The following is a 22,966-nucleotide window of genomic DNA, read 5'->3' as shown; positions in this document are numbered from 1 at the left end:
GTCAGTGACACTCAGCAATAGCATACACATTACCAGATTGTAATGTGATGTATTGAGAGAACACCTAGTGTATGGTTGTGTGTAGGATGATACTGTGGTACACCCTGAACATCACAAGGGAATGCATGGGCAGCTTCATTAATACTAGAGTGATAACGTTTATGCCGTGTGTGTGTTCTCCCACAGTCACTTTGCCTGCCTGTCGTCTAAGTACATGTGCCCTGGGGTGCCGGCGGTAATGAGTACCCTGCTGGCCAACATCAATGCATACTACGCCCACAGCACCCAGGCCACCAATAGCGTGTCCGCCTCTGACCGTTTCGCCGCATCCAACTTCGGGGTGAGTCGCCCCAAAGGAACCCCTACCCTTACACTAAACTTAACAATAAACCTTACGTAACCTTAACCGTATTACATTTCAACTTCAATGGGGTAGGGATGTCCAAAAAAGGACCCTCATTAAGGTTAGAGTTGGGGTAGGGATGTCCCATGGATTCCGGATAGCACTAAGCAATTCATGAGGGATGGACAGATACATAATATGATGCAATGCCTCAACTCAATGTTTAAGGTGAGCCAATGGGTATGCTAGCTCTTAGGCTAATGTGTTGTGGCGTATTTTTTTATTTTTTTTCAGAAAGAACGATTTGTGAAGCTCCTAGACCAACTCCACAACTCCCTTAGGATTGATCTGTCCATGTACCGGGTAGGCTACTCTTAACTTTCTCTCTTCTATTTCTCTCTCTCTCTGTTTCTCAATCTGTGTCCTTACCTACCTCTAGATCCCTTTTGCAAAACCAATTAACTAGCCTGCTAATATTGTTCCTCACCAAGGAGTCTTAGGCCTAGTTAACTGGTCTGTAACCAGATATAAGATGTGCATCGATGTGAGAAATCTGTGTATTAAATCAAATAAAATTGTATTAGTCGCATGCGCCGAATACAACAAGTGTAAACCTTACAGTGAAATGCTGAATACAACAGGTGTAGTAGACCTCACAGTGAAATGCTGAATACAACAGGTGTAGTAGACCTTACAGTGAAATGCTGAATACAACAGGTGTAGTAGACCTTACAGTGAAATGCTGAATACAACAGGTGTAGTAGACCTTACAGTGAAATGCTGAATACAACAGGTGTAGTAGACCTTACAGTGAAATGCTGAATACAACAGGTGTAGTAGACCTTACAGTGAAATGCTGAATACAACAGGTGTAGTAGACCTTACAGTGAAATGCTGAATACAACAGGTGTAGTAGACCTTACAGTGAAATGCTGAATACAACAGGTGTAGTAGACCTTACAGTGAAATGCTGAATACAACAGGTGTAGTAGACCTTACAGTGAAATGCTGAATACAACAGGTGTAGTAGACCTTACAGTGAAATGCTGAATACAACAGGTGTAGTAGACCTTACAGTGAAATGCTGAATACAACAGGTGTAGTAGACCTTACAGTGAAATGCCGAATACAACAGGTGTAGTAGACCTTACAGTGAAATGCCGAATACAACAGGTGTAGACCTTACAGTGAAATGTTTACTTACGAACCCCTAACCAACAATGCCGTTTAAAAAAATACGGATAAGAATAAGAAATAAAAGTAACAACTAATTAAAGAGCAGCAGTAAAATAATAATAGCGAGAATATATACAGGGGGGTACCGGTACAGAGTCAATGTGCTGGGGGGCACCGGTTAGTTGAGATAATATGTTTTAGGGCCTTCCTCTGACACCGCTTGGATGGCAGGAAGCTTGGCCCCAGTGATGTACTGGGCCATTCGCACTACTCTGTAGTGCCTTGCGGTCAGTCACTCAGTCTGACTGACCGCAAAGTAATCTGGTAATCTGTCTGGCCCTGAGCCTTGTGAATGTTGACCTGTTTAAAGGTCTTACTCACATCGGCTGCGGAGAGCGTGATCACACAGTCTTCCGGAACAGCTGGTGCTCTCATGCATGTTTCAGTGTTATTTGCCTTTTGAGGCATAGAAGTAGTTTAGCTTGTCTGGTAGGCTCGTGTCACTGGGCAGCTCTCGGCTGTGCTTCCCTTTATAGTCTGTAATGATTTGCAAGCCCTGCCACATCCGACGAGCGTCAGAGCCGGTGTAGTACTTTTTGATCTTAGTCCTGTATTGACGCTTTGCCTGTTTGATGGTTCTTCGGAAGGCCATAGCAGGATATCTTATAAGTCCCGCTCCTTGAAAGCAGCTGCTCTAGAATTTAGCTCAGTGTGGATTTTGCCTGTAATCCATGGATTCTGGTTGGGATATGTACCTACGGTCACTGTGGGGACGACGTCATCAATGCATTTATTGATGAAGCCAATGACTGATGTGGTGGACTCTTCAATGCCATCAGAGGAATCCCGGAGCATATTCCAGTCTGTGCTAGCAAAACAGTCCTGTAGCTTAGCACCTGCTTCCTCTGACCACTTTTTTATTGATCTAGTCACTGGTGCGTCCTGCTTTCATTTCAGGAATCAGGAGGATAGAATTATGGTCAGATTTGCCAAATGGAGTGTGAGGGAGAGCTTTGTGTGCGTTTCTGTGTGTGGAGTAAAGGTGGTCCAGAGTTTTCTTTCCCTCTGGTTGCACATTTAACTTATTTTGGCTGCAATCCCGTTAACGGGATCATTTTCATCAACAACTGCTGATTTGCAGAGTGCCACATTCAAATAATATTACTAAAAATATTTATATTCATGAAATCACAAGTGCAATATAGCAAAACACAGTTTAGCCTTTTGTTAATCCACCTGTCGTGTCAGATTTTGAAAATATGCTTTACAGTGAAAGCAGTCCAAGCGTTTGTGTAAGTTTATTGATCGCTCGACAAAACATTATGAACACCTAGCATCAAAGTAGCTTGATCACGAAAATCAGAAAAGCAATCAAATTATTTGTTTACCTTTGATGATCTTCGGATGTTTTCACTCACAAGACTCCCAGTTACACAATAAATGTTCCTTTTGTTCCATAAAGATTATTTTTATATCCAAAATACCTCCGTTTGTTTTGCGCGTTACGTTCAGAATCCACAGGAAAGAGCGGTCACAAGAACGCAGACAAAAATTCCAAACAGTATCCGTAATGTCCACAGAAACATGTCAAACGTTTTTTATAATCAATCCTCAGGTTGTTTTTAAAATATATAATCGATAATATATCAACCGCAACTGTCTTTTTCAGTAGGAGAGGGAAAGGCAATGGCTGCCCAAACTCTGTTGCGCATACAAAACGCTGCTGGCCCCCAGCCATACAATGACGCAATGTTATCGTTCTCACTCATTTTTCTAAATAAAAGCCTGAAACTATGTCTAAAGACTGTTGACACCTTGAGGAAGCGATAGGAAAAGGAATCTGGTTGATATCCCTTTAAATGGAGCAAAGGCAGGCTATGGAGCATGGAGTTTTCAAAATAGAAGCCACTTCCTGGTTTGATTTTCCTCAGGCTTTCGCCTGCAATATCAGTTCTGTTATATTCACAGACAATATTTTGACAGTTTTGGAAACTTTAGAGTGTTTTCTATCCAATACTAATAATAATATGCATATATTAGCAACTGAGACTGAAGAGCAGGCCGTTTACTTTGGGCAACTTATTCATCCAAGCTACTCAATACTGCCCCCAGCCATAAGAAGTTTAACATGCTGATAGAAATTTGGTAAAACGGTTTTAAGCCTCCCTGCATTAAAGTCCCTGGCTACTAGGAGCGCCTCTTTGCAGATCTTCTCCAAGTCATGAAGGTTTCGAGGCTGACATGTGGAAACTCAAACCTTCAGCTCCCTCCACAGATTTCTATGGGATTAAGGTCTAGAGACTGGCTAGGCCACTCCAGGACCTTAATGTACTTATTCTTGAGCCACTGCTTTGTTGCCTTGGCCGTGTGTTTTGGGTCATTCTCATGCTGGAATACCCATCCTCGACCCATTTTCAATGCCCTGGCTGAGGGAAGGAGGTTCTCACCCAAGATTTGACGGTACATGGCCCCGTCCATCGTCCCTTTGATGCGGTGAAGTTGTCATGTCCCCTTAGCAGAAAAACACCCCCAAGGCATAATGTTTCCACCTCCATGTTTGACAGTGGGGATGGTGTTCTTGGGGTCATAGGCAGTATTCCTCCTCATCCAAACATGGCGAGTTGAGTTGATGCCAAAGAGCTCCATTTTGGTCTCATCTGACCACAACACTTTCACCCAGTTGTCCTCTGAATCATTCAGATGTTCATTGGTAAACTTTAGACGGGCATGTTTATATGCTTTCTTGAGCAGGTGGACCTTGCGGGCGCTGCAGGATTTCAGTCCTTCACGGCGTAGTGTGTTACCAATTGCAGATTTTTTTATTGTTCAAAGGGGTGACGAAAATAAATATTTAAAAAAGGAGAAACAGGCCCAAACAAAATATTCAATCCAAAACCAAGGGTGCACATGGCTACCAGAAAAACCAGAAGCCTCACAGCTCTGCAAGATGGCTCACTCTAGTTCCTTGCACCTGTGCCCTTTCAACGCTTAATAAGTCTACACAGGACTTCCTGGCTTAGCACCTACTGCTGCCCCCTGGGGATGTTGAAGTTTATCCTGGTAGTTTATTGTTTAGCTTAATATCTCTACTGTCTCTCTCTCTCTCTCTCTCTCTCTCTCACACACTCTCTCTCACACACACACGCACGCACGCACGCACACACACACACACACACACACACACACACACACACACACACACACACACACACACACACACACACACACACACACACACACACACACACACACACACACACACACACACACACACACACACACACACACACACACACACACACACACACACACACATACTTATCTCACTGTGGATCTATCATCTGTGTGTAACAGAATAACTTCCCAGCCAGCAGTCCTGAGAGGCTGCAGGACCTCAAGTCTACTGTGGACCTGCTCACCAGCATCACCTTCTTCAGGATGAAGGTAACTCTCTCTTCTCTCTCTCTTCTCTTTCATTTCACTCCATCCGCTCCTTGGATCACCTCTACTTTGCTCTGTTTGGTACCACATGTATCCATTCTTGTTTACACTGTACAGTATCGCTACACTACATGCTCTTTTCAAACATGCATCTTCACTGAGTTTCTTTGACCCAGTGTGGTTGTATGGGCTTTCCCAGTTTCAGTAACTTCTCAATCTGTCTGTGTCTGTGTGTCTGTCCTCAGGTACAGGAGCTACAGAGTCCCCCCAGAGCCAGTCAGGTGGTGAAGGACTGTGTCAAGGCCTGTCTCAACTCCACCTACGAATACATCTTCAACAACTGTCACGAACTCTACAGCCGCGAGTACCAGACAGACCCGGTGTGTGTGTGTGTGTGTGTGTGCGTGCGTGCGTGCGTGTCTCTCTGTCTGTGTCATTAGGACCTCAGGTGGTCTCCATCAAGCCTGTACAGGATTTTTATATGGATTTACAAGCCTTGTTTTTGCGTTATTAAAGTGGGGCAATTCATTCCGACTCCCTTCATGAATCTCAAAAGCTAATTTTTCCTTTGAATAAAACATTCCACCCTGAGGTTCCTTGCAATATTTTGTTGAATCTTCAGTTCATTCTTCAGTTTGAACCTCTGCGGTGGTATGAATACTTTTTTTCTGACTTTGTCAGCTTTCTTCAAAGCACTAAACTTGCTACATGTGGTTTGATGGGTTCATCAGTTCATTAGAGTGGCGAAGAGATAGATATCATTGGAGTTGAGTGGTAGCGAAGCGATATATATCAGACAAACTACGATAGTAGCTACAATAGTAGCCCATGTGATAGTATCCCAGTGACTGAGTGTGTTGTTTTGTCCAGGCCAAACTAGGAGTGGTCGTTCCAGAAGAGCAGGGTCCCAGCATCAAGAACCTGGACTTCTGGTCCAAACTCATCACCCTCATCGTGTCCATCATAGAGGAAGACAAAAACTCCTACACACCCTGCCTTAACCAGTGAGTCTGTCACTCTCTCTAGCCATATCAGTCTGTTTCACTGTCGCTCTCCCTCCCCCTGTCTCTCTTTCTCTGTCTCTCTTTCTCTGTCTCTCTCCCCCTGTCTGTCTTTCTCTGTCTCTCTTTCTCTGTCTCTCTCCCCCTGTCTCTCTTTCTCTGACTCTTTCTCTGTCTCTCTCCCCCTGTCTCTCTTTCTCTGTCTCTCTTTCTCTGTCTCTCTTTCTCTGTCTCTTTCTCTGTCTCTCTTTCTCTGTCTCTCTTTCTCTGTCTCTCTTTCTCTGTCTCTCTTTCTCTGTCTCTCTTTCTCTGTCTCTCTTTCTCTGTCTCTCTCCCATTGTCTCTCTTTCTCTGTCTCTTTCTCTGTCTCTCTTTCTCGGTCTCTCTTTCTCGGTCTCTCTTTCTCTGTCTCTCTTTCTCTATCTCTCGTTCTCTGTCTCTCTCCCCCGTCTCTCTTTCTCTGTCTCTCTTTCTCTGTCTCTCTCCCCCTGTCTCTCGTTCTCTGTCTCTCTTTCTCTGTCTCTCTCCCCCTGTCTCTCTCCCCCTGTCTCTCTTTCTCTGTCTCTCTTTCTCTGTCTCTCTTTCTCTGTCTCTTTCTCTGTCTCTCTTTCTCTGTCTCTCTTTCTCTCTCTTTCTCTGTCTCTCTTTCTCTGTCTCTCTTTCTCTGTCTCTCTCCCATTGTCTCTCTTTCTCTGTCTCTCTTTCTCTGTCTCTCGTTCTCTGTCTCTCTTTCTCCTTCTCTCTTTCTCTGTCTCTCTTTCTCTGTCTCTCTCCCCCTGTATCTCTTTCTCTGTCTCTCTTTCTCTATCTCTCGTTCTCTGTCTCTTTCTCTGTCTCTCTTTCTCTGTCTCTCTCCCCCTGTATCTCTTTCTCTGTCTCTCTTTCTCGGTCTCTCTTTCTCTATCTCTCATTCTCTGTCTCTCCCCCGTCTCTCTTTCTCTGTCTCTCCCCCGTCTCTCTTTCTCTGTCTCTCTTTCTCTGTCTCTCTCCCCCTGTCTCTCGTTCTCTGTCTCTTTCTCTGTCTCTCTCCCCCTGTATCTCTTTCTCTGTCTCTCTTTCTCTGTCTCTCTTTCTCTGTCTCTCTTTCTCCTTCTCTCTTTCTCTGTCTCTCTTTCTCTGTCTCTCTTTCTCTGTCTCTCTTTCTCCTTCTCTCTTTCTCTGTCTCTCTTTCTCTGTCTCTCTCCCCCTGTATCTCTTTCTCTGTCTCTCTTTCTCGGTCTCTCTTTCTCTATCTCTCGTTCTCTGTCTCTTTCTCTGTCTCTCTTTCTCCTTCTCTCTTTCTGTCTCTCTTTCTCTGTCTCTCTCCCCCTGTATCTCTTTCTCTGTCTCTCTTTCTCGGTCTCTCTTTCTCTATCTCTCATTCTCTGTCTCTCCCCTGTCTCTCTTTCTCTGTCTCTCTCCCCCTGTCTCTCGTTCTCTGTCTCTTTCTCTGTCTCTCTCCCCCTGTCTCTCTTTCTCTGTCTCTCTTTCTCTGTCTCTCTCCCCCTGTATCTCTTTCTCTGTCTCTCTTTCTCTGTCTCTCTTTCTCTTTCTCTGTCTCTCTTTCTCTGTCTCTCGTTCTCTTTCTCTTTCTCTGTCTCTCTTTCTCTGTCTCTCTTTCTCTGTCTCTCTTTCTGTCTCTCTTTCTCTGTCTCTCTTTCTCTGTCTCTCTCCCCATCTCTCTTTCTCTGTCTCTCTCCCCATCTCTCTTTCTCTGTCTCTCTCCCCCTGTCTCTCTTTCTCTGTCTCTTTCTCTGTCTCTTTCTCTGTCTCTCTTTCTCTGTCTCTTTCTCTGTCTCTCTTTCTCTGTCTCTCTTTCTCTTTCTCTGTCTCTCTTTCTCTGTCTCTCGTTCTCTGTCTCTTTCTCTGTCTCTCTTTCTCTGTCTCTCTTTCTCTGTCTCTCTTTCTGTCTCTCTTTCTCTGTCTCTCTTTCTCTGTCTCTCTCCCCGTCTCTCTTTCTCTGTCTCTCTCCCCCTGTCTCTCTTTCTCTGTCTCTTTCTCTGTCTCTCTTTCTCTGTCTCTGTCTCTTTCTCTGTCTCTCTTTCTCTGTCTCTCTTTCTCTGTCTCTTTCTCTGTCTCTTTCTCTGTCTCTCTCCCCCTGTCTCTCTTTCTCTGTCTCTTTCTCTGTCTCTCTTTCTCTGTCTCTCTCCCCGTGTCTCTCTTTCTCTGTCTCTTTCTCTGTCTCTCTTTCTCTGTCTCTCTTTCTCTGTCTCTCTTTCTCCTTCTCTCTTTCTCTGTCTCTCTTTCTCTGTCTCTCTTTCTCTGTCTCTCTCCCCCTGTATCTCTTTCTCTGTCTCTCTTTCTCGGTCTCTCTTTCTCTATCTCTCGTTCTCTGTCTCTTTCTCTGTCTCTCTTTCTCCTTCTCTCTTTCTGTCTCTCTTTCTCTGTCTCTCTCCCCCTGTATCTCTTTCTCTGTCTCTCTTTCTCGGTCTCTCTTTCTCTATCTCTCATTCTCTATCTCCCCTGTCTCTCTTTCTCTGTCTCTCTCCCCTGTCTCTCGTTCTCTGTCTCTTTCTCTGTCTCTCTCCCCCTGTATCTCTTTCTCTGTCTCTCTTTCTCTGTCTCTCTTTCCCCTGTCTCTCTCCCTCTGTATCTCTTTCTCTGTCTCTCTTTCTCTGTCTCTCTTTCTCTTTCTCTGTCTCTCTTTCTCTGTCTCTCTTCTCTTTCTCTTTCTCTGTCTCTCTTTCTCTGTCTCTCTTTCTCTTCTCTTTCTCTGTCTCTCTTTCTGTCTGTCTCTCTTTCTCTGTCTCTCTCTGTCTCTCTTTCTCTGTCTCTCTCCCCTGTCTCTCTTTCTCTGTCTCTCTCTCCTCTGTCTCTCTTTCTCTGTCTCTCTTTCTCTGTCTCTTTCTCTGTCTCTCTTTCTCTGTCTCTCTTTCTCTGTCTCTCTTTCTCTGTCTCTCGTTCTCTGTCTCTTTCTCTGTCTCTCTTTCTCTGTCTCTCTTTCTCTGTCTCTCTTTCTGTCTCTCTTTCTCTGTCTCTCTTTCTCTGTCTCTCTCCCCGTCTCTCTTTCTCTGTCTCTCTCCCCCTGTCTCTCTTTCTCTGTCTCTTTCTCTGTCTCTCTTTCTCTGTCTCTGTCTCTTTCTCTGTCTCTCTTTCTCTGTCTCTCTTTCTCTGTCTCTTTCTCTGTCTCTTTCTCTGTCTCTCTCCCCCTGTCTCTCTTTCTCTGTCTCTTTCTCTGTCTCTCTCCCCGTATCTCTCTTTCTCTGTCTCTTTCTCTGTCTCTCTTTCTCTGTCTCTCTCCCCTGTCTCTCGTTCTCTGTCTCTTTCTCTGTCTATCTTTCTCTGTCTCTCTTTCTCTGTCTCTCTTTCTATGTCTCTTTCTCTGTCTCTTTCTCTGTCTCTCTTTCTCTGTCTCTCTTTCTCTGTCTCTTTCTCTGTCTCTCTTTCTCTGTCTCTCTTTCTCTTTCTCTGTCTCTTTCTCTGTCTCTCTTTCTCTCTCTTTCTCTGTCTCTCTCCCCTTGTCTCTCTTTCTCTGTCTCTTTCTCTGTCTCTTTCTCTGTCTCTTTCTCTGTCTCTTTCTCTGTCTCTTTCTCTGTCTCTCTTTCTCTGTCTCTCTTTCTCTGTCTCTTTCTCTGTCTCTCTTTCTCTGTCTCTTTCTCTGTCTCTTTCTCTGTCTCTTTCTCTGTCTCTTTCTCTGTCTCTCTTTCTCTGTCTCTTTCTCTGTCTCTTTCTCTGTCTCTCTTTCTCTGTCTCTTTCTCTGTCTCTTTCTCTGTCTCTCTTTCTCTGTCTCTTTCTCTGTCTCTCTTTCTCTGTCTCTTTCTCTGTCTCTTTCTCTCTTTCTCTGTCTCTGTCTCTTTCTCTGTCTCTCTTTCTCTGTCTCTTTCTCTGTCTCTCTCCACCTTTACATCCATATGTAACTCCATATCTGTTTCTTACCATCTGCCACGCACAGGTTTCCTCAGGAGCTCAACGTGGGTAAAATCAGTGCTGAGGTGATGTGGAACCTGTTTGCTCAGGATATGAAGTACGCCATGGACGGTGAGCACTGAATAATGTTGCACCTCACCTGTTGTTCTAGATCTGTCCTGGCAGTTGTTTTCTGTTTTTATGGGGCTGTTATAATGCTTTTGCAAGTAGATATGGCACACACTCTCTCTCTCTCTCTCTTTTCTCTTTTCTCTCTTTTCCTCTCCCTCTCGATCTCTCGCTCAACTCTCAGAGCATAAAAAGAACCGGCTGTGTAAGAGCGCAGATTACATGAACCTGCACTTCAAGGTCAAGTGGCTATACAACGAGTACTGCAGAGACCTGACCTTCTTTAAGAGCCGTGTGCCTGAGTACCCGGCGTAAGTGCCACCTGTGCCATGATGACACACTCACCTTAAAACACACGCATGCATGCAGGCACATTCCCACATACACACATGTACGCACTCACACACTACCTCCCTGGTACTATACAGCACAGCCCATAAGCACTTCCAGATGGACTGCAGCGACAGGTTTTCTCTCAGACCCCAGAAGTAGTTTGAAATCAAAAGTTCCAGTGGGGTTGATTCAAATTAAACCACCCCCGTGTGATGTCTCCTAGGTGGTTCGAGCCATTTGTCATCCAGTGGTTGGACGAGAACGAGGAAGTGTCTCGAGACTTCCTGCATGGTGCACTGGAGAGGGACAAAAAGGACGGGGTAAACTCTTCTCCTTATGTCCTCGAAATGAAAGTTGTGTTGGTTGTGGCAGAATGAAAGTAATCCCTTCCTTTGTAGCTCCTCACTAAACCTCATAGTTATCAGGCAGACTTATCCTCCTACACGTCTCCAGCACTCATCAAAGACTTCCCTGAGACAATGGATGCCGAAGCACAGATGTTGCAGGGGAGACTGGAGCTAAAAGTAGAAAGTAGGGAGTTTAGAATATAAAGAGATGTTCTCAGAAAGTAGAGAGAGGCTATAAAGAGATTTGTGCAGACTCTTCTCAGGTAGGGAGATAAAGTCTGACTGTACCAGCCTGTGGATTAATGAGCTCTGTTCCCAACCAATGGGAGCTGCCCTTCCCTCATTACCCAGTAGCACCTGGGGGAGCCACCACATACTCACCTCTGTCTGCCAATTAGAGGCAGACAGACAGACAGACAGACAGACCCACCTGACCCGGTCGTCTGTCTGGACTGCTGTCTGGCTGCAAACGACCCTAGTGGTCCTCAGGACAACTAGCATATCTATTTACTCTCTCAAAGCTCAGTAGTCCAGCTGGCCAGACACCATCTCTCTCTCTTCCTCCCCCGTCTCTCTCCCCTGATGTTGACAATCCATGGCCTCTGTCCTCCAATCATAATGGTGTCTCTACTCCTCTCCCCTTCTCTGCTAAGGACCACTCTCTCCTCTTCCTCTATTCCTTCCCCTCTCTTCCTTCCTCTCTCTCAGCTGTGCTAAGGAAAACTCTTTCCTCTCTTTTCCCTCTCTCTCCAGTCTCTCTCTCCTCTCCTCCCATCTCTCTCTTAATGCTCTCTCTCTCTCCTTTCCCGATACAGTTCCAGGTGACTTCGGAGCATGCTCTGTTCTCCTGCTCCGTGGTGGATGTCTTCTCTCAGCTCAACCAGAGCTTTGAGATCATCCGCAAGCTGGAGTGTCCCGACCCCCAGATCGTAGGCAACTGCATGAAACGCTTCGCCAAGGTACACTACAGTATTCTACACACTATAGCCACTTCATTCATGGCTTCATGATGAAACGCTTCGCCAAGGTACACTACAGTATTCTACACACTATAGCCACTTCATTCATGGCTTCATGATGTAACGCTTCGCCAAGGTACACTACAGTATTCTACAAACTATAGCCACTTCATTCATGGCTTCATGATGGTAAGCTGAGCCTAGTCACAGAGACAGTGGTTGACATACTCCTATCTCCTCCTGCTCTCTCCTCAGACAATTGGCAATGTTCTCATATCCTACTCGGACATTATCTCCAAGTGCTTTGCTAACTACGTCAACATGGAGAAAGTGGTGAGTGCCCAATCACTGGACGTGACACATGTTGGGTGGGGATGCTCATCAGTATAGTGTAGTGTTTGTGCATTTCAATGAAAATGTGTGGTATTTCGATAGTGTAGTGGACAATGACTTTGTGTTGTTTGCAGCCATGCATTCTGATCAACAACATCCAGCAGCTCAGAGTTCAACTGGAGAGGATGTTTGAGGCCATGGGAGGAAAGGATGTGAGTGGCTCTCATATCCCTGTTTGCCCCCAGTATCAGTCCGTCCGTCCGGGTGTGCGTGGACGGGTGTGCGTTTGTGTGTGCGTGGACGGGTGTGTGTACATGTATCTATTGGTGTGTGTGTTTCAGCTGTGCAAGGTGGCCAGTGACTTCCTGAAAGACCTGCAGTTGAAGCTCAACACTGTGATGGATGATCTCAGCAGGATCTTTTCTGTCAGGTGAGCTAGGCACACTGGTGGGGACTGTCAGACAACAGAGAGGCAGCAAGCAGCCATTCCATCTACTATATATTTCATTAATATCACAGTGCCTTTCTCTCCTTGCTACGTAGTCTCATCCGAATATGTCAAAATGATGGCATTTAACCTTTTTATGTCACTTCAGCTGAGATATTAGTTGCGTGACTTTCTATGTCTCGTGTGTTTATGTGTGTGTGTGTGTGTGTAGTTTTCAGCCACAGATTGAAGACAATGTGAAGCAAATGGGAGACATCCTTGGCCAGGTGAAGGGGACCAACGTGGGAGCTAACAACTGCAGCAGTGTGGCCCAGGATGCTGATAAAGTTCTGGAGCCTATCATGGATTTCCTGGACAGCAAGTGAGAGAGAGAGTTGTCCTGTAATGTTGCTAATCCCGTTTTGGCTGTAGTCTCTAGTTCTTTCTTTTCCAGTCTCTTTCAATCTTGCCGTCTTTCCCCCGCTCCCTATCCCTGTCGCTCTCTCTTTTAACACATCTTTCCATCTTGTTCTTTCTTTCCTTCTCTTTTTCTTCATCTCTTAATCTCTTTCTGTGTCTCCTCTGTCATCTCTCTCTGTGTCTCCTCTGTCATCTCTCTCTGTGTCTCCTCTGTCATCTCTCTCTGTGTCTCCTCTGTCATCTCTCTCTGTGTCTCCTCTGTCATCTCTCTCTGTGTCTCCTCTGTCATCTCTCTCTGTGTCTCCTCTGTCATCTCTCTCTGTGTCTCCTCTGTCATCTCTCTCTGAGTCTCCTCTGTCATCTCTCTCTGTGTCTCCTCTGTCATCTCTCTCTGTGTCTCCTCTGTCATCTCTCTCTGTGTCTCCTCTGTCATCTCTCTCTGTGTCTCCTCTGTCATCTCTCTCTGAGTCTCCTCTGTCATCTCTCTCTGAGTCTCCTCTGTCATCTCTTTCTGTGTCTCCTCTGTCATCTCTCTCTGTGTCTCCTCTGTCATCTCTCTCTGTGTCTCCTCTGTCATCTCTCTCTGTGTCTCCTCTGTCATCTCTCTCTGTGTCTCCTCTGTCATCTCTCTCTGTGTCTCCTCTGTCATCTCTCTCTGTGTCTCCTCTGTCATCTCTCTCTGAGTCTCCTCTGTCATCTCTCTCTGAGTCTCCTCTGTCATCTCTTTCTGTGTCTCCTCTGTCATCTCTCTCTGAGTCTCCTCTGTCATCTCTCTCTGAGTCTCCTCTGTCATCTCTCTCTGTGTCTCCTCTGTCATCTCTCTCTGTGTCTCCTCTGTCATCTCTCTCTGTGTCTCCTCTGTCATCTCTCTCTGTGTCTCCTCTGTCATCTCTCTCTGTGTCTCCTCTGTCATCTCTCTCTGTGTCTCCTCTGTCATCTCTCTCTGTGTCTCCTCTGTCATCTCTCTGTGTCTCCTCTGTCATCTCTCTCTGTGTCTCCTCTGTCATCTCTCTCTGTGTCTCCTCTGTCATCTCTCTCTGAGTCTCCTCTGTCATCTCTCTCTGAGTCTCCTCTGTCATCTCTCTCTGTGTCTCCTCTGTCATCTCTCTCTGTCTCCTCTGTCATCTCTCTCTGTGTCTCCTCTGTCATCTCTCTCTGTGTCTCCTCTGTCATCTCTCTCTGTGTCTCCTCTGTCATCTCTCTCTGTGTCTCCTCTGTCATCTCTCTGTGTCTCCTCTGTCATCTCTCTCTGTGTCTCCTCTGTCATCTCTCTCTGTGTCTCCTCTGTCATCTCTCTCTGAGTCTCCTCTGTCATCTCTCTCTGAGTCTCCTCTGTCATCTCTCTCTGTGTCTCCTCTGTCATCTCTCTCTGAGTCTCCTCTGTCATCTCTCTCTGTGTCTCCTCTGTCATCTCTCTCTGTGTCTCCTCTGTCATCTCTCTCTGTGTCTCCTCTGTCATCTCTCTCTGAGTCTCCTCTGTCATCTCTCTCTGTGTCTCCTCTGTCATCTCTCTCTGTGTCTCCTCTGTCATCTCTCTGTGTCTCCTCTGTCATCTCTCTCTGTGTCTCCTCTGTCATCTCTCTCTGTGTCTCCTCTGTCATCTCTCTCTGTGTCTCCTCTGTCATCTCTCTCTGAGTCTCCTCTGTCATCTCTCTCTGAGTCTCCTCTGTCATCTCTCTCTGTGTCTCCTCTGTCATCTCTCTCTGAGTCTCCTCTGTCATCTCTTTCTGTGTCTCCTCTGTCATCTCTCTCTGAGTCTCCTCTGTCATCTCTCTCTGAGTCTCCTCTGTCATCTCTCTCTGTGTCTCCTCTGTCATCTCTCTCTGTGTCTCCTCTGTCATCTCTCTCTGTGTCTCCTCTGTCATCTCTCTCTGTGTCTCCTCTGTCATCTCTCTCTGTGTCTCCTCTGTCATCTCTCTCTGTGTCTCCTCTGTCATCTCTCTCTGTGTCTCCTCTGTCATCTCTCTCTGTGTCTCCTCTGTCATCTCTCTCTGAGTCTCCTCTGTCATCTCTCTCTGTGTCTCCTCTGTCATCTCTCTCTGAGTCTCCTCTGTCATCTCTCTCTGTGTCTCCTCTGTCATCTCTCTCTGAGTCTCCTCTGTCATCTCTCTCTGTGTCTCCTCTGTCATCTCTCTCTGAGTCTCTGTCATCTCTCTCTGTGTCTCCTCTGTCATCTCTCTCTGTGTCTCCTCTGTCATCTCTCTCTGTGTCTCCTCTGTCATCTCTCTCTGAGTCTCCTCTGTCATCTCTCTCTGTGTCTCCTCTGTCATCTCTCTCTGTGTCTCCTCTGTCATCTCTCTCTGTGTCTCCTCTGTCATCTCTCTCTGTGTCTCCTCTGTCATCTCTCTCTGTGTCTCCTCTGTCATCTCTCTCTGTGTCTCCTCTGTCATCTCTCTCTGTGTCTCCTCTGTCATCTCTCTCTGTGTCTCCTCTGTCATCTCTCTCTCTTCTCTTTTGGTTTGAACACCATTTCTTGTCAATTCTTGGCTGGTGCGCTGTTGTACTCCCTTCTGTCGCTCATTATTTCCTTCCTTCCTTCCTTCCTTCCTTCCTTCCTTCCTTCCTTCCTTCCTTCCTTCCTTCCTTCCTTCCTTCCTTCCTTCCTTCCTTCCTTCCTTCCTTCCTTCCTTCCTTCCCTCCTTCCTTCCTTCCTTCCTTCCTTCCTTCCTTCCTTCCTTCCTTCCTTCTTCTACCTTCGCTCTGTCTCCTGTCAGCCTGACGCTGTTTGCGAAGATCTGTGAAAAGACGGTCCTGAAACGTGTTCTGAAGGAGCTGTGGAAACTGGTGATGAACACTATGGAGAGGACCATCGTCCTGCCCCCTCTCACCGACCAGACGGTACGAACACACACCCTTCTGAGCATGCAAATATTCATGCACACATGCACGCAGTCACACACACTCACATGCCTGCAGTCACATACACTCAAAATGAACACAGTCACACTCACATGCCTGCCACGACTAAGGGCTGCTTTTAAGCACGATGCAATGTGGAGTGCCTGGACACAGCCCTTAGCCGTGGTATATTGGCCATAATGTCACAACCCCTGAGGTGCCTTATTGCTATTATAAATTGGTTGCCAACATACTGTACTTAGAGCAGTAAAAATAAATGTTTTGTCATAACCGTGGTATACGGTCTGATATACCACAGCGGTCAGAAAATCTGCGTTCAGTGCTCAAACCACCCAGTTTATAATGAATATTTGATCTGTTCTGAGTACAGTATTTAATACAACAAACTCTACCACATACGCACCCAGTAAGCAGCCAGGACAGTCATTAGACAGGGAAGAAGTAGGGCTGAGATAGATGGCAGACATTTTGTCTACATTATAAGATGCTTACAAGTGACTGTATAATAATAGATCTGATTGGTGATTATTAAGTAATGATGGGCCTGATATGCCCCTCTCCCCAGCCCCCAGGCCACATACAAAAAGACCCCCAGTCTTTCATTCACTCCATAGATTTTGGTGAAACCCAAAAGTGGAAATGGGAAGGAGTGGACAATGTCATTCTAACCCTGTTCTCCAGGATGGTGCTCCTAGTCACAAACTAACATCTAAACTCAACTACTTCCAACTCAACATTGACATTGATACAACTGTTGAGCCTTTCATGTTGGACAGCAGCCGGTATATTTATTTTGCTTTTGATATATCTGTTGTCATTTTTGTTTGGTAACAAAAGAGCCTCACATCATTCTATAGTAGCATGGTTGCCCTGTATCTCTATCAGTTAGACCCGCCTAGTGTGGGTTTGTCCCACAGGGGCAGTTCCAGTCTCAGTACTGTAGGTCACTCTGTCCCTCTCTCCTATCCATTTGATATGTGTATTACTGCTGCTTGGAGGATTGAACTGGGGCTCTGTGCAGCATCACTGACCCTCCTATCTGGTTATTACATCCTACTCCCACTGCTCTTCCTCCACAGATGATTGTAAGTACGGCACATCCTGCGTGTCATTGTGTCTGTCTGTCCCACAGTTGGTTAGTGAAGGGTGGTCAGTCCTCTGCTATATGTGGCTGCAAACTGCCCCCCCCCTTTGTCCCCCACATCCTCACTCCTCCTATCTGTCTCTCTGTCTTCTACCTGCTCTGTTGTTCCTCTCCTCCTCTCTCTGTTCTCCTCTCTTCTCCTGTCCCCCACATCCTCACTCCTCCTATCTGTCTCTCTGTCTTCTACCTGCTCTGTTGTTCCTCTCCTCCTCTCTCTGTTCTCCTCTCTTCTCCTGTCCCCCACATCCTCACTCCTCCTATCTGTCTCTCTGTCTTCTACCTGCTCTGTTGTTCCTCTCCTCCTCTCTCTGTTCTCCTCTCTTCTCCTGTCCCCCACATCCCTCCTCCTATCTGTCTCTCTGTCTTCTACCTGCTCTGTTGTTCCTCTCCTCCTCTCTCTGTTCTCCTCTCTTCTCCTGTCCCCCACATCCTCACTCCTCCTATCTGTCTCTCTGTCTTCTACCTGCTCTGTTGTTCCTCTCCTCCTCTCTCTGTTCTCCTCTCTTCTCCTGTCCCCCACATCCTCACTCCTCTATCTGTCTCTCTGTCTTCTACCTGCTCTGTCCCCCACATCCTCACTCCTCCTATCTGTCTCTCTGTTCTCCAAACTCCCCACATCCTCACTCCTCCTATCTGTCTCTCTGTCTTCTACCTGCTCTGTTGTTCCTCTCCTCCTCTCTCTGTTCTCCTCTCTTCTCCTGTCCCCCACATCCTCACTCCTCCTATCTGTCTCTCTGTCTTCTACCTGCTCTGTCTGTTCTGTCTCTACCTGCTCTCCTCCTCCTATCTGTCTCTCTGTTCTCCTCTCTTCTCCTGTCTGTCCCCCACCACTCCTCCTATCTGTCTCTCTGTCTTCTACCTGCTCTGTTGTTCCTCTCCTCCTCTCTCTGTTCTCCTCTCTTCTCCTGTCCCCCACATCCTCACTCCTCCTATCTGTCTCTCTGTCTTCTACCTGCTCTGTTGTTCCTCTCCTCCTCTCTCTCTGTTCCTCTATCTGTCTCTCTCTCTGTCTTCTACCTGCTCTGTTGTTCCTCTCCTCCTCTCTCTGTTCTCCTCTCTTCTCCTGTCCCCCACATCCTCACTCCCTATCTGTCTCTCTGTCTTCTGCTCTGTTGTTCCTCTCCTCCTCTCTCTGTTCTCCTCTCTTCTCCTGTTGTTCCTCCTATCTGTCTCTCTGTCTTCTCTGTTCTCTCTCTGTTCTCCTCTCTTCTCCTGTCCCCCACATCCTCACTCCTCCTATCTGTCTCTCTGTCCTACCCTCTGTTGTTCCTCTCCTCTCTCTCTGTTCTCCTCTCTTCTCCTGTCCCCCACATCCTCACTCCTCCTATCTGTCTCTCTGTCTTCTACCTGCTCTGTTGTTCCTCTCCTCCTCTCTCTGTTCTCCTCTCTTCTCCTGTCCTCCTCTACCTCTGTCTCTCTGTCTTCTACCTGCTCTGTTGTTCCTCTCCTCCTCTCTCTGTTCTCCTCTCTTCTCCTGTCCCCCACATCCTCACTCCTCCTATCTGTCTCTCTGTCTTCTACCTGCTCTGTTGTTCCTCTCCTCCTCTCTCTGTTCTCCTCTCTTCTCCTGTCCCCCACATCCTCACTCCTCCTATCTGTCTCTCTGTCTTCTACCTGCTCTGTTGTTCCTCTCCTCCTCTCTCTGTTCTCCTCTCTTCTCCTGTCCCCCACATCCTCACTCCTCCTATCTGTCTCTCTGTCTTCTACCTGCTTGTTCCTCTCCTCCTCTCTCTGTTCTCCTCTCTTCTCCTGTCCCCCACATCCTCCTCCTCCCTATCTGTCTCTCTGTCTTCTACCTGCTCTGTTGTTCTCTCTCCTCCTCTCTCCTGTCCCCCACATCCTCACTCTCCCTGTCTCTCTGTCTTCTACCTGCTCTGTTGTTCCTCTCCTCCTCTCTCTGTTCTCCTCTCTTCTCCTGTCCCCACATCCTCACTCCTCCTATCTGTCTCTCTGTCTTCTACCTGCTCTGTTGTTCCTCTACTCCTCTCTCTGTTCTCCTCTCTTCTCCTGTCCCCCACATCCTCACTCCTCCTATCTGTCTCTCTGTCTTCTACCTGCTCTGTTGTTCCTCTACTCCTCTCTCTGTTCTCCTCTCTTCTCCTGTCCTCCTCTACCTCTGTCTCTCTCTCTGAGGTGACAGCTGCATGGTGCATTCCTGACTGACTCAGAGAAGGCCCCACTCTCCCCCATACGAACCCACCAATCGGACGCCCCCCTGCCTCATACTGCCCTTTGCCCTGCCCCACCCCCAGTGTTGCCTTGTTCTTCTCTTGAATATGGTCCCAGGGCTCCCTTTCTGTGTCACTCTGATGTTGTGGCTTAATACCTGGTGCCTGCCCCTATCCCAACTCCCCTGTAGTAATTCTCCCAGTATGTCTCTGCAGGCCTGCTGTGTTGATATGTCCTGGTTTGCTTCCATGTCCTGTTGTTGTCAAATGATAGTCATAATAGCATAGCGATAAGCTAAGGTATATACTTTCACCATCGCTGGTCTATACCAGAAGTGGGGGTTAGTACTGGTGACACACACATACACATACAGTAGACATACAGTAACAGTCAACCGTTTGGACACATCTACTCTTTCAAAGGTTTTTCTTTATTTAGACTATTTTCTACATTGTAGAATAGAGTAGTGAAGACATCAAAACTATTTAGTTACCAAAAAAGTGCGAGATTCTTCAAAGTAGCCACCCTTTGCCTTGATGACAGCTTTGCACACTCTTGGCATTCTCTCAACCATCTTCACCTGGAATGCTTTTCCAACAGTCTTGAAGGAGTTCCCACATATGCTGAGCACTTGTTGGCTGCTTTCCCTTCACACTGAAGTCCTACTCATCCTAAACCATCTCAATTGGTTTGAGGTCGGGTGATTGTGGAGGCCAGGTCATCTGATGCAGCACTCCATCACTCTCCTCCTTGGTCAAATAGCCTATACACAGCCTGGAGGTGTGTTTCTGGTCATTGTCCTGTTGAAAAACAAATGATAGTCCCACTAAGGGCAAACCAGATGGGATGCCATATCGCTGCAGAATGCTGTGGTAGCCATGCTGGTTAAGTGTGCCTTGAATTCTAACTAAATCACTGACAGTGTCACGGGCAAAGCTCCCCCACACCATCACACCTCCTCCCCCATGCTTCATGGTGGGAACCACACATACAGAGATCATCCTTTCATCTACTCTGCGTCTCACAATCACATGGCGGTTGAAACCAAAAATCTCACATTGGGACTCATCAGGCCAAAGGACAGATTTCCATCGGTCTAATGTCCATTGCTCGTGTTTCTTGGTCCAAGCAAGGCTATTCTTTTTATTGGTGTCCTTTAGTAGTGGTTTCTTTGCAGCAATTCGACCATGAAGGCTTGATTCACGCAGTCTCTTCTTAACAGTTGATGTTGAGATGTGTCTGTTACTTAAAATCTTTGAAGCATTTATTTGGGCTGGAATCTGATGTGCAGTTAACTCTAATAAATGTATCCTCTGCAGCAGAGGTAACTCTGGGTCTTCCTTTCTTGTGGCGGTCCTCATGAGAGCCAGTTTCATCATAGTGCTTGATGGTTTTTGCGACGGCACTTGAAGAAACGTTCAAACTTTCAAAATACTACATGATTCCATATGTGTTGTTCCATAGTTTTGATGTTTTCACTATTATTCTACAATGCATAAAATAGTAAAAATAAAGAAAAACCCTTGAATGAGTAGGTGTGTCCAAACTGTTGACTGTTACTGTATGTCTGAGAACCCACTTCTGCTCTACAGCACATAAACCCTCTCAATGCTTTAAATGTTGTTGTGTTTTCTCAATTGTATCGTCCCTAGTCTGTAACATCTGGATTGCTGTTTTTTTAACTTACTTTTCTAGAATAACTAGAATTTTTCTCACAACTTCTTCGGGATAGGGGGCAAGATTTTTACTTTTGGATAAATAGCGTGCCCAAATTCAACTTCCTGCTACTCATCCCCAGAATATAAGATATGCATATTATTAGTATATGTTATATGTTACTGTTTGAATCATGTCTGTGAGTATAACAGAACTTATTTAGCAGGCCAAAACCCCGAGGACAAACCATTTTTTGAGGTCACTGTGTATTCAATGAGATTTCATTGGGAAACCAGATTTCTAAGGGACTTGTTTGCAGTTCCTACCGCTTCCACTGGATGTCACCAGTCTTTAGAAATTGGTTGAGGTTATTCCTTTGATGAAGAAGTAAGGCCATATTGAATGAGTGTCACTTGAAGTGGACTTTTTGAGAGAGGCGCATGACTTGAAAAGTAGAGTCAGTTTGTTTTCTTCCTGTATTGAACACAGATCATCCCGTCTTCAATTTGATCGATTATTAACGGTTAAAAATACCTAAAGTTGTATTACAAAAGTAGTTTGAAATGTTTTGGCAAAATTTACAGGTAACTTTTGAGATATTTTGTAGTGACGTTGCGCAAGTTGGAAGCTGTGTTTTTCTGGATCAAACGCGCCAAATAAATGAACATTTTGGATATGTATCGATGGAATTAATCGAACAAAAGGACCATTTGTGATGTATATGGGACATATTGGAGTGCCAACAAAATAAGCTCGTCAAAGGTAAGGCATGATTCATATTTTATTTCTACGTTTTGTGTCGCGCCTGCAGGGTTGAAATATGCTGCTCTCTCTTTGTTTACTGTTGTGCTATCATCAGATAATAGCATCTTATGCTTTCGTCAAAAAGCCTTTTTGAAATCTGACATGTTGGCTGGATTCACGACGAGTGTAGCTTTAATTTGGTATCTTGCATGTGTGATTTAATGAAAGTTAGATTTTTATAGTATGTTATTTGAATATGCATTTTCCCTGGCTATTGGCCAAGTGGGACGCAAGCGTCCCGCCTATCCCAGAGAGGTTAAAAATATATATTTTTTTCAATGTTTGATCTCTCTGGTGGAGATGTTTCTGGCCGTCAGTGGCCTTCTGTCTTTATCTGAAGCTAGAATGGGCTCATTACCAAGACTGCTCAATGATACATGATGAAAACATGACCACGACAAAACATAGACCTCTGGATTACATTATGTTGATACATCGATTTTGATCTGTAGACTTTGCTGGATTACATTATCTGACTCATTAGAAATTAGGACTGATTGGCTTTGAACCATATCCATTAGCCTAGCAGACGGACAGTTACTAAGAAGTCCGCTCCATTAGTCAGTCAGCCAATCAAACTGTGGGGACAGGACCCTTCCTGAAGTATTAACCAATGTCCTCTCTTTACAGGGGAGGGTGAAGCTTGCTTGTCACAGTGATGTAAGGACTAAACCCACTCTAGCTCAATATCTCTTTTCTCCGTTTTTTCCCCGCCTGTCTGTCATATTCAAAGCAGTGGAAGCGATCTTTTCTCTCTTTTCCTCTTTGCCAGATTCTCATACAGTTCTGTAGACGTACCTGGAGCTGCCTGTATCCGAGCCTCCACACAGCCCAACTACTACTGGACACATGGAGCATTGATGTTACAGTACACACCGTTAGCACACTAACAAACACCCCAAAGGACTGCTGTTTGCTCGTTGCCTGACCATGACTGCTGTTCCTCAACCGACTTGCATTGAACGTCCATGATGGCGTAAATGATTTGATAAGCCACATTTATGAGATGAGAGTGGAACCCTTCTTGGTGTTGTCTTTTCGTAGGAGTATAATGATTTGTTTGTTTAGTCTGTTCTCTATTTGAAGAGTGTTCTCTTAGAGATAAGATGTAACCGCAGAGTGATGGGTGCTGTGTGGGGCACTTAGTGGTATATTCTGCTAACAGAGTATCACAGAGTCCTCATAGATACAGGATATATCACACAGTGCTACTGTGAAGGCGGTGGGCTTGCTGGCTTGGTTGAACCTCTGCATTTACTGTCTGTCTGAGTGTGTATTGTGTGCGTGTGTGTGTCTCTGCGTGTGTGTGCTCTTACTTACAATAGGCTGAGCTCCTGTCTTCTGTGTGTGTGTGTGTGTGTGTGTGTGTGTGTGTGTGTGTGTGTGTGTGTGTGTGTGTGTGTGTGTGTGTGTGTGTGTGTGTGTGTGTGTGAAAAAGATAATGACTAGTATGACAGCTAGTATTTCTGAAAGTCCTGTAATGTGTTGAGGGAGTTTTGGAGTGTGAATGTGACAATTGTCCGTCTTTTGTGACATGACGTGACTGCTACCCTGCGTGGTGATCATAATGAAGTCCTCTTCCCTCTGTTTTACCTCTGC

The 22,966-nt window shown here is 45.9% G+C and overlaps 2 protein-coding genes across 16 annotated transcripts in view; one reads left to right on the top strand and one right to left on the bottom strand.

Annotated features, from left to right (window-relative positions):
* Positions 1-22,966, top strand: part of LOC118358677 (protein unc-13 homolog A-like) — a 101,200-nt gene that overhangs the window by 63,281 nt on the left and 14,953 nt on the right. For 5 of the 6 annotated variants that reach the window (XR_008080212.1, XR_008080213.1, XM_052480533.1 and 2 more), the window contains 14 exons: positions 187-340; positions 638-706; positions 4,874-4,963; positions 5,206-5,340; positions 5,831-5,964; positions 9,834-9,919; positions 10,101-10,227; positions 10,473-10,569; positions 11,412-11,555; positions 11,811-11,888; positions 12,023-12,100; positions 12,230-12,318; positions 12,548-12,697; positions 15,450-15,573. Coding sequence is in view for 3 of the 6 variants with exons in the window: in XM_052480533.1 (XP_052336493.1) it covers positions 187-340; positions 638-706; positions 4,874-4,963; positions 5,206-5,340; positions 5,831-5,964; positions 9,834-9,919; positions 10,101-10,227; positions 10,473-10,569; positions 11,412-11,555; positions 11,811-11,888; positions 12,023-12,100; positions 12,230-12,318; positions 12,548-12,697; positions 15,450-15,573 (1,555 nt within the window). In the remaining 3 variants the exon portion in view is untranslated. Of the gene's footprint in view, positions 1-186; positions 341-637; positions 707-4,873; positions 4,964-5,205; positions 5,341-5,830; positions 5,965-9,833; positions 9,920-10,100; positions 10,228-10,472; positions 10,570-11,411; positions 11,556-11,810; positions 11,889-12,022; positions 12,101-12,229; positions 12,319-12,547; positions 12,698-15,449; positions 15,574-16,615; positions 16,680-22,966 lie in introns of all 6 variants that reach the window. The other variant, XR_008080214.1, reaches the window with a different exon arrangement.
* On the bottom strand, positions 16,731-20,377 carry LOC127912039 (uncharacterized). Of its 10 annotated transcripts, none has more exons than XM_052480540.1 (6): positions 18,700-19,312; positions 18,167-18,352; positions 17,598-17,690; positions 17,391-17,483; positions 17,109-17,201; positions 16,731-17,018 (listed from the first exon to the last, which is right to left on the bottom strand). In XM_052480540.1, exons 1-6 carry the CDS (start codon positions 18,889-18,891, stop codon positions 16,731-16,733), a joined length of 945 nt encoding a protein of 314 aa, XP_052336500.1. In that variant the 5' UTR covers positions 18,892-19,312. The 10 variants fall into 10 exon arrangements, 6 of the variants coding, with proteins under 6 accessions (XP_052336500.1, XP_052336495.1, XP_052336497.1 ...); XM_052480535.1 differs by having other exon boundaries at positions 18,167-18,445; positions 18,700-19,298; XM_052480537.1 differs by having other exon boundaries at positions 18,167-18,445; positions 18,793-19,293.

This window comes from Oncorhynchus keta, chromosome 26 (genome assembly GCF_023373465.1).
Source record: "Oncorhynchus keta strain PuntledgeMale-10-30-2019 chromosome 26, Oket_V2, whole genome shotgun sequence".
NCBI lineage: Eukaryota > Metazoa > Chordata > Actinopteri > Salmoniformes > Salmonidae > Oncorhynchus > Oncorhynchus keta.
The sequence above is the reverse complement of the archived record's forward strand: the minus strand, read 5'-3'. Positions and strand labels throughout refer to the sequence as shown.

Coding starts and splice junctions, on each gene's coding strand:
- LOC127912039 (XM_052480535.1), bottom strand. CDS start 18,891: ATGCACCATGCAGCTGTCACCTCAGAGAGAGAGACAGAGGTAGAGGAG. Junction 18,446..18,699: donor GTAGAGGAACAACAGAGCAG/GTAGAAGACAGA, acceptor AGGAACAAGCAG/GTAGAAGACAGAGAGACAGA. Junction 17,691..18,166: donor GGAGAGGAACAACAGAGCAG/GTAGAAGACAGA, acceptor ACAACAGAGCAG/GTAGAAGACAGAGAGACAGA.